Genomic DNA, 10,344 nt, shown 5'->3' on the forward strand with positions numbered 1-10,344 from the left:
AATCTAATATTATTATAATTTAAATACAATAAAAAAGTAGTTGATACTTGATAGATATCGGTAGAATAGGTAAAAATATAAAAAAAAAAAATTGTATATAAAAGATGATACAAACATCACCCATCCTTCCAAGTTCCAAATTGTGCCTTGTCAGTGTTGATTTACACTATTTGGGATTTTTTATAGTCATGCTTTCTCATCATATTTGGCATCATGAATTAAACTCAATTTTGTAGAGCTGCATCTATTGAATATATTTGAATATATACAAAATCACTAACGAAGGCTTCAAAAGTGGTTACACTATAGAAATATATAAAATCACAAACAAAATCCATTTCAAAATTAATTTTTCTTTTAACATAAATAATATACACTAGTACACCTTGAATATGAGAAAGAACAGAACACATACTAAGAAATCATCAACTCCAAAGCTTAACTATCTTCAAATGAAGATACAAGTGGAAAATTACAAGTGCTCCATTGTTTTGCTAATAATTGGCATTACAAACATTCCAAATGGCATTTTTCTAAAATATGCCCAAGTGATTACAAGAAGCATTTGCTTCGCCTCAGAAATAAACTAAGTAACCAAAGCAAGTGAAACAATGAAGAGAACCAAAATTAAAATGTCAAAACCGGAATAAGAAAAAAAAATATTAAAATTGAAACAGAGAATGAAATGAAATCAACTATTTAATTGGTGTGACTAACGCTTCTGCTCCATCTTTGATTTATGCAAGAAAAAAGGAAAAGAAAGAATCATCATAAATCTCAAATGTACACAATCATACTCAACTCTCCATCTATTGTTCAGCAGGAATGGCAGCAGAAATCCAATCAGAAGCTGCCATTTGAATATCACTCTCGATGGGAGTCGAAAGAGACAGCGGCGTCACTGCGACCTGCTCCCCGCCAAATCACACACAAAAGAATTAGTTGAGAATAACAAATTACTGCTGCTTAAGTAATTCAATATTGCAACTTACGTATCCACTTTCAAGTGCTCCGTAATCCATATCTTCATCTATATCTTCCTGCTGCTTTTCCTGAAACTGAATATGCAAGAAGAGCTTAAGTAAGTTCACTTAAAGAAAATATTAAAAATCATTTAAATGCTATTCAAAACCTGCAATCTAAATCATATGTGATTTGATGTGTCAGAGGTAACCTTTGTGAACAACTTTAAGTTTTTAGTTTTTACGATAACCTCTTTGGTACAAAATGCTATCTTTTCTTATTGGAAAAAAAAAAAAAACAGATTAACTTAATATTAACAGGGTTCACACATGATCCTCATGCCAGAATACTAAACGAAGATTGTTTTTCTTCTCTTTTTCTTTTTTACCTCTAGTCTGAAGTACTTCTTCACTCTGTTGGAATCGGATTTTCCTGAAGCTCCAACTGATTCAATAACCTCCAAGTTCTTTTTCTGTGTAGCCAGTCGACGAGCTGCGCCCTGAAGAAGACAAAGATGAGGAAGATTCGAATTAGATGCATGGGAATCATTTGGGGATTACATAAAGCATAAACATAATTTCTTTGAGCAAGTGGATCACTTACAGCTGCAGAGGCATCCCGTCCAAGCTGTGCAAACTGAAGGCCAAGGCCACCTTGTTGATTGGCCATGAAATGACCAGTTGGATAGCGGCTAGCTGACACAGCTAGCCAGCTTGGCGTGGATCTCCACATACTTTGCTTGGTTAATTTGAAGCCCTAAAAAGAAAAGGATAACACTGCATTCATATAAACAATTTTCCCAGAGAAAGAAACGAGTATAGAATATCAAACTTCAAGCATACTAGAATTTTGAACAATCAATTTTCCCAATAACTAAGCACTTATATAATGCAGCAAAGCATTTGAAAATATAGAAATTTTGCACACCTTGTTCTTTGAAGGTGATGTGGGAATTTCTATATTCAAAAAGCAGCTTTTGGGAAAAGTTCCCTTCTCAACATCCCTGATAGCTGCATTTATCAAAGGTAAACAGACTTCAGCTGCATCCTTGAAATCAGTTTCTTGACTTTCATCCTTCTTCCTACAACAGGATGATACCAATTCATAATGTCCAGCAAGAAGGCACAGTTAAAACTGGATATAAATAAACAATCATAAACTTTACCAGTTTAATGATATGGACAAAGCCGGTACACCAGATAATAATGCCTCTCTAGCTCCAGCAACAACACCTGAGTAGAACCTGGTGAATTTTCATGAGATGAGCATTGGTCTACACACAGGGGCTACAAACACCACTTTCAAATGAAACTCGGAATTTAGCAGCTATATGCGATATGTTAGATTTACAATGATTACATATTCATCTCTAACCATAAGTGAACAACTTACATGTGATGACCACAGCTGGATCCCTGGTTAATCCCACTAATAACCTGAAATGTAAATCATATATATCATAATCCACAATCCTCAGCATTGGATGTGAGAACAAATGCACAGTTAAAGTTTAATTGTATGATACAAATACTCACCAGCATTGGCTTTGACCATGAAAACAGTGCCCCAGATAATGCTAGTGACACACAATCCACAGGAGTTCCTGAATTTAGAAAACAAGCAATTTCTGTTAAAAATGATGCTAACGATACAAAAATCAATACACAGAAAAATTTCATGAATTTCCATCAAATTGACACCAGATTAAGGGATATAATTGAAGTGTTACCTGAAATCTCAAATGCAGAGGCACCACTAACTTTAGCAGAACAAGCTTCCACAGTTTCTTTGAAAGTAACAGAGTGCCCAGAAACCGATTTGTCCCTAAAGCAACCATTTTACGAACTAACAAAATTACAAAACACATCACAATATTCAATAACAACACCCACATCAATTATTAAAAAAAAAATCCGAACTTTGAAAAGAACCAGGCACCCCACAAATCGGTAACAGGAAAAATCAAAGTGAAGGAGAAAAAGACCCACGATTGAGGAACACAGATATGGACATTGTAGAGGCCTTGACGAACTAGGGCTTCGACGAGGTGAGTGAGGCCAGGGGACTCAACACCATCGCTGTTGGTAACCAACAAAATGGGCTTGGAAGGATCGAATTCAGGTTCGGGATTCTCATCGGTAGAAGAAGCGGGTTCGGGTGGGTCCTCATTGTCCTTGGATCCTTGTTCTTGGGAACCTTTTCTGTTTTGAAGTGCTTCTTGGAGGTTGGAGACGAGGCCAGGGGGCATCATCATCTTGGGCGAATGAATTTGAAGATTCGTTGAAACAGGAAGTGAGAAATGACGGGAAATTTGGGGAATTTGGAAGATTCAAAAAACCCTAATAAGGATGGGAGAAAGGGGAAAAGAACGAAAAAGAAAGAGAAAGGAGAAGGTGCGATAAAGCGCTGAGAATGGGAAAAGTGAAGAAAGAAAATAAATTTGGATAGAAAACAAAGAAAGAAAGAAAGAAAGACCGGTTCTCCCGGCGATTACGTGGAAACTGTACACAAAGAAAAGTTGTTTGCTTTCAGAATTGGAAAGAGGGTTCTTCAATTTAATAACTAACAACAAACGGATCTAACTGAAGCTCAATCATTTAATTCCTTACAATCTCCCAAAGCTTCGGTTTTTACTTCTTAATTGTTTAATTTTTTAGTTAATTAACCCTAATTAAATTTGAGTAAAGAAGTGTTGTTGACTCACTCAAACTAATTACGCGCACTAATTGATTATTTGTTTATTATTATTAGTTTATTACTGTAACTTTCAGTATTTTGCCGTGGGTATTCTTGTTATTGTTGTGGAAGGTTCAAACTTCAAACAACCAATGATTATACTCATGGAAAATTTATTTGATGACGCCAATCATGCACTTTTTTGTGCACAAAAGTTCAAACTTAAGACTAATCAATTAACTAAAATGAAAAGCTAATACCCCAACAAATATATGCCAGGTTGTAGAGATAGTAATTATAATTAATTATTCCAAGGTATTAGGTTGTGTTTTAATTATTCATTTAACAAAAGATTAACAAATTAGAGCAAGGGCTTAATTCATAACTTTTTTTTTCTTATGAACTTTATATTTTTATTGTTTATGCCATTTACAACCTTTCAAAAAAGATGTGCATGCCACGTAGTCAGATATCATTTTGATGATGAAAATTTTACATACAATTTTACATGAAGTTGATAATTAAAAATTATTATATAATAATTTAATTAAATTTATTAAATAACAACTATTTTTATAGCTTAAATAATGACCTAAAAAATAGATTAGAATAGAAACCAAAAAAATATAAAAAAAAATTATTCAAAAATAAAAAATTATATTTTATTTTCTAAAATAAAATTTAAAATTAAATGAATTCAAATTATCGTGTTTTAACCTTTTAATTAATATAATGTCGGTCAGGTAAGTTTTAGTATAATGAGACAGCACATTATGACTGGCATAACTCAACTGCTTTTGCTGAGGTATAAAACTCCATTCCTAACTTCTGTCGTAAAAAAACATTTAATAATACCTAACATTAATGCATCATCAATATCCCAACCCATCTAGCAATTTCTTACTTTTGTATATATCTATAATATCTATAGATCTATAGATATATAACGAGAATGCAACTTCGTACCCAACATTTTCCTTTTTAATTTAATTTTCTATACCTATATTTATTCTACGAGTATACATATAATACAATGATTCAGTCAATTGGTCAAACCAAGTTGAATGCGAATAATAGTTCCAAAATTGTTGTGAGGACTCAAACATCATAGCTTCTAAGTTATAAAACTTCAGAAAATATGTCTGTCCTAACTTGGTATTTGAATAATTATAAGTTTTATAATTACAAGTTTTGTTTTCTCTTGAGACGGATTGAGGAATCACGGATCAATACCAATCAATTTATAATGATATTATTAACACAGCTCAATCTATTAGTAGATTGCATTATTATCTTAACGTGCATGACATTAGTGGTTGTTAGTGCTGTCATCAATTTAAATTGTGCATTTGTGTGTGACAGTGATAATTAGTGTGCAGTCATATTATTTTAGGTTATGCTACGTGTATATTAGAATTAGCTATTAAAATTAGCTACAAGTATAAAATATATGTTAAAATATAAATACACATTAAAAAATAGAAGAACGTTATTTGGACACCAAAATCAGCCACTAATGTATTTATGTATAAATATATGTATAATTTAATTTATTTTCAATGTGTATTTGTATTTTAACATATATTTTATATCGGTGGTGGCTGATTTTAATATACACGTAACATAATTCTTAAAAATAAATTAAACTACATATATTTATACACAAATATATTAGTGACTAATTTTAATGACCAATTTTAATGTACAAATCATATTTTTCTATTATTTTTTACTAGTGGTTATTAGTCTCATATATATTTACTAGAGTTAGTCAACTAAAGTTAGTTTACTCATTCTTTTTACTTATTTTTTAACTCGTATATAAACCGTTTTGATATATTGATTGCGACTTGCATTGAAATTTACTACTATAACAGAATGTGTAGTTTTGTTCATATCTTTCTTTCTTCCCTCATTATTTTCGTTCTATTTTCTTTTCTAATCATATCATCTTCACACACTCACCCAACTCAAACATTTATGACTGAGCTTTTTCAGTTTTCACACATGAAATTATTTGTTAACTCAGTGCCATGTGACACGTGGTAGCTCATGTTGTGATTTTAAGATTGTCAAGAAGTTACACTCACAATTCAATGATGCATCAAAATGCAACAAACGGGAAGGCACAAAAATATTTTGACAACAAAACTTTTGTGTCCATTTATTCTTGACATCAAAGCTAATATTAAAGTCTTAGACTGAAGCAAGAAGTAGCAAGAAGAAAAGAAACGAAAATACTTACAGAAGGGACACAAGCAAAGAAGGGTTATTTAATCAAAGGTAACGAACATCTTTTGTCACATGCAAGTGTCTCTGTGTCCCTATCAACTATTACTCTTCCTACCCTTTCGTTTCTTGGTTCTGCTTCTCAATGCTGACACACGGGCCCTGTTCTCAGTCTCCTGAAATTGAGAAAACCAGCTTGGTTTCTAAAAAGGAGAGAACACGTGAAATAACAAACCAGCCATGAGCCATAATTCTTACCCTTGTTACAACCACATGTTTCAATGCACCAACCAGCTCGAACAAATACTTGTACGCAGACCGGTGCGGCTCCTGTAGACCAAACCTTCGGGTAAGGATTAGCATATTAACAAAGATGCCCAGAGTTGAGTGATAAATGTACCTGTATATTGGGAGGAAGCGGCAAGCCTTCCACCACGGGGGCCCTCGGAACCTGCATAACTTGAGTGCCACCTAAACCATCTCCAAGCTCAACGCTCCAAGATGGTCCATTGTGTATGCCCAACAAACTAAAATCAAAAATGGGTCTCGAGCCACCTGGATATGGTCTTTGAGAAGCACAGAAGGCAGAGGTTGAGGCCTGCGTTTCCAATATTTAGTAGCCAATATAGCATGATGGCAAAGAGGAAAATCATGTTCTGGGCATTTTGTCTTAAAACATGCAAAAAGAAGAAATTATAAATACAGCTCTAAGTCAAAAAGCAGCACAATACTATCTAATTCTATTAGAATTTCCAATGCTATTATTACAGACAAATATACTTCAGTAATTCTTTGTTTATCACGTAAAGAGAAAGCTGAGGAGAACTTATTGGAAAAGTTATTTGCTCACATACTATTTGGGAAGAACTTGGCGCACGCAAGTCCATCTCATCAGCATCAGAATCAACATAAGGATCCACCTGGGAAGCAAGTATCACAAAAGACAGACGCACTTAACAACAGTCGATAAAACCAATTCAATAATTTCCTTTTGTCTTTTAGGTACATCACTTCAGTAATTTTTATTTGGGCCTTGCTAAGGGTACTTGTTAAGCATGTTACAAGTAGTCAAGTAGAAAGTTTAATAGGAAAAGGTAAATTTAATGAAAACATTTGAAGTTTTCTATTCATTGAATGCTACTTTTATTCTCTTGAACAAAATACCCCTAGGTCACCCTTTAGCTAATCCATTCTTAATCACCATTGTCAATGATGCAAAGAAACTTTTTTAAGCACGAAACTCTTGCATAAAGAAAATATTTTTATACCTACAAGGGTTACCCTCAGCTTGCATTTGATCCCCTACGGTGTAAGAGAATATGCTGTTTAAGCTCTGAATGTTTACTAGATAAGAACTGATTACCGTTGGTCTTTCTGCAGCTTTGAATGAGAAAAAGGAAGGACTTGCAAAATCTGGAGACTGCAATATTGCATATGCTCCTTCATTATTATATCTCTTTTGACCAAACTGCAACATAGAAGACCTTTCAAGAGATATGCTACTTCAGATGCTGCAGATCTCAAATTCCCAATTCCTTGTAGAAAGTTATGTTTTATTAGTCAAACACAATAAGAGCGTGATGCTGTTTTGTTTCAAATCATAAAACACCTCTCTGTAATAATTTCCATTTGCAGAGCTGCTACTAGCTAATAAAATGCAGACAGATTTTGACTGAATTTTCCATCATTTCAAGGTTATGGAGCTTGAAGACATGCATTCCAACATACTAAATTTCCAGGAAAATATAAAAAAAAAAAAAAACAAACAAACAATAGTATAAACAGAAAAGTGCTAGTTACATATACACATATGAACCTGTGGGTAGTCTGGAGCACTAAAAAGTGTATATAGCTTTCCTGATTCTACATCGTGATCCAAGCTATATCCAATCATCATGTTCCCAAAATCATCCTGACCAGCCCTTGCATCAGGCCCTTCATGTGATCTGATGATCAGCTGTGGAGCAAGAATTGGACACCACAAAGTATTAGCAGCAACAGATTTTCAAGTTAAGGAAAATAAATGAAGTGAAACTAAATCAAGTAAATTATGAACTACAGAATTAGGCCATTTTAAAACCAAGTTGGATTAATCAGTCAAATAATAGTTACTAACTTGTGTCATTCTTCCATAGACATCTAAACACCAACCCATCTAGAATAATGAGTTATGAACCGCAACTTTTAACAGAAAATTTTCAACTTTCGCGAACAAGTTATGCTTAACCTTTATACACCAATTAAAACATAAATATAAGTTTGCAACATTATAATTTTTAAATAATACCTTTAAATTGTGTCGTTTTAAGAAAGCCTCAGTGCAATCAGGACCCCACCATAAACCATACTTTCGACCTGCATTCTCCCTTAGACCATTCCTTTTAGATGGTTTTGACCAGAGGATGTCAGTCAATAATATATTAGGACCTTCATAAGGGGAACCAATACGAGCTCTTTTAACTTCAGATAACTCAGCCAAAGAACCAAGATCCACCCTTTGTGTCTTCCTATGTTTTGGCTTTCGTGAAGGAGCAGAATGTTTGCTACGGAAAAACCCTCCATGAGTAGTATAAACACAGTTTGCTATAACTGAAGCTAACGGAAGCACCTTGAAGCACTCCAAAAATTTGTTGTATACATATTCTCCTTGTTTACCATATTTGGTCCATACTTCGTTCTCAAAACCATACCTTCCAGTGTAATATCTTGATTCATGATTTCCACAGAGCAGATATATTCTGTGAGGCATCAACACCTGAATATGTAATGACATACTTTACATACTAATAAATACTCTGAAGTTATATAATACTAGTATGGTTTCTAGATCTATAACATATTTCTATTTCGTACAATTTAGTTAGTTTTGTTTGTATCATTACTATAATTATTGGCATTCAGGGACATCAACATTTATGCAATTTCACAGTGATAACCATACCTTCCAAGCTAGCAAGACCAAAAGTACTTCAATGCCCCAAGCTCCTTTACCTACATAATTCCCATTGAAAACATAAAATTGGCTCTCCGAGGGCACTCCTGCATGCTTGAAAAGAGACAATAAATCATGAAACTGCCCATGTATATCGCCTACTACGATGACCCTTGAATCTTCTCCTTCACAGTCAACCTCCACACAATTTGGTTCCTCACATAAAATACTGGAAGCAGCATCTGTCAACTTATCCACCAAAATGGTTGGCACAATATTACAAAATGCAGATGGCAACACCTTCTGTGAAACGTGCTCAAATGTGGACATCATATCTTGAACCCATTCTAAAGTGATGCAATCGTCAGGAGGCCACAGAAGAAATTGCTGGAAGCATGATGGCGATAGAGACTCCTGTGCAACATTCATCCCATTTTCAAATCTTAAAACATGTTCCACATCTAACATATCATCATCATTACTCATGCTTTGATCCCCATCAATCAGAGCATCCCCGATCTTACTCGACTCAACAACAGGACTATCTCTCATCCCTTCATCCAAAAGTGCAACCTGTAAAACTGATCATGTACCTTAAACCTAGCCAACTTGGGGAGAATACATTTCAAAGTTACTATAAGATAAGCAGTATAAACCCCTTACTTGTTCTACAAGTAAATTAGGCCTGGTTATTGCAACTCTAGGCTGTTTATCAATAATCCGATGAGCAATTTCTTTCATTCTCAACACTAAATTCATCTGTTGGTCATCCAAGCCTTCGTAAGACATCCTACTCAATAATCGAATGATATCCCTCGATGCACACACCTGTGTCAAGTCAATCGAGACAAACATAAAACATTCATCTAGACAATATCCATAATGAATCCATCTATGCAAAGAAGTAGTTCAAACCATTTTCAAGATGCTGCGGCGCAAGGCACGAATCACATCATTCCTAGTCACCTGCAACAACACCACAATCAAGTGCATTTGCATTGTCATCACTCATCATGGACATAGCAAGGGAAAAGGTATGCATAAAACTTTCTGCAGCTATCTGACCATCTTATTTACCTTCCTATTTTGATCATCAACAACACCGCGTGCAATTTCTCTCATCATTACCAAGGAATGGACTTGCTGGTCATCTAAATTCACCAAAGACATTGAGTTTATTCCGTCCAGGATTTTGTGGCATCCAGTCTTAATTCTCTCTTTGTGAGGATCCATCACTAGAACAAAACCACTACTATGATCATTAACATGTCTCCAGAAAAATCATTACCCAATGCATGTAAAAAACTTTGAAATAACCAGCTAAAGCAAAGAGCGTACCCCTGTTTGGAACTCAAGTAGAAATGAGCTGAGAAACTTCGAGTCGCAATTTAATTTGTTCTATTTTCTGAGATGCATGATCACAAAAGGAAATTAGGGTTTACTTGCTTTGCTGCTGATTCTTACTTCACCGGTTTAGAAGAATCTCCGTGAATCATGACTGACATGATCCCCATCCTCATCATCTCAACTCCATTGATAGGCAT

General features: G+C 34.4%; 2 protein-coding genes across 10 annotated transcripts; both read right to left on the minus strand.

Moving 5' to 3' along the window:
- Positions 1-412: 412 nt before the first annotated feature.
- LOC112769021 (uncharacterized) lies at positions 413-3,570 on the minus strand. Its single transcript, XM_025813416.3, has 10 exons — positions 2,952-3,570; positions 2,693-2,787; positions 2,499-2,566; positions 2,356-2,399; positions 2,129-2,206; positions 1,891-2,044; positions 1,567-1,719; positions 1,352-1,462; positions 993-1,058; positions 413-908 (listed from the first exon to the last, which is right to left on the minus strand). Exons 1-10 carry the CDS (start codon positions 3,215-3,217, stop codon positions 810-812), a joined length of 1,134 nt encoding a protein of 377 aa, XP_025669201.1. The 5' UTR covers positions 3,218-3,570; the 3' UTR covers positions 413-809.
- A 2,320-nt stretch (positions 3,571-5,890) lies between these two features.
- On the minus strand, positions 5,891-10,344 carry LOC112769019 (serine/threonine-protein phosphatase 7). Of its 9 annotated transcripts, none has more exons than XR_003186310.2 (12): positions 10,139-10,326; positions 9,878-10,035; positions 9,716-9,766; positions 9,464-9,628; positions 8,810-9,373; positions 8,156-8,623; positions 7,685-7,825; positions 7,232-7,336; positions 6,723-6,788; positions 6,269-6,537; positions 6,127-6,198; positions 5,891-6,044 (listed from the first exon to the last, which is right to left on the minus strand). XR_003186310.2 is itself a non-coding variant. In XM_025813411.2 (12 exons), the coding sequence occupies exons 2-12, from the start codon at positions 10,031-10,033 to the stop codon at positions 5,967-5,969; spliced, it is 2,064 nt and encodes a 687-aa protein (XP_025669196.1). In that variant the 5' UTR covers positions 10,034-10,035; positions 10,139-10,344; the 3' UTR covers positions 5,891-5,966. The 9 variants fall into 9 exon arrangements, 4 of the variants coding, with proteins under 4 accessions (XP_025669196.1, XP_025669194.1, XP_025669199.1 ...); XR_011876880.1 differs by having other exon boundaries at positions 5,891-6,071; XR_003186312.3 differs by having other exon boundaries at positions 6,269-6,466; positions 6,719-6,788.

The sequence above is a fragment of the Arachis hypogaea genome, chromosome 18 (assembly GCF_003086295.3).
Source record: "Arachis hypogaea cultivar Tifrunner chromosome 18, arahy.Tifrunner.gnm2.J5K5, whole genome shotgun sequence".
NCBI classification, from domain to species: Eukaryota; Viridiplantae; Streptophyta; class Magnoliopsida; order Fabales; family Fabaceae; genus Arachis; species Arachis hypogaea.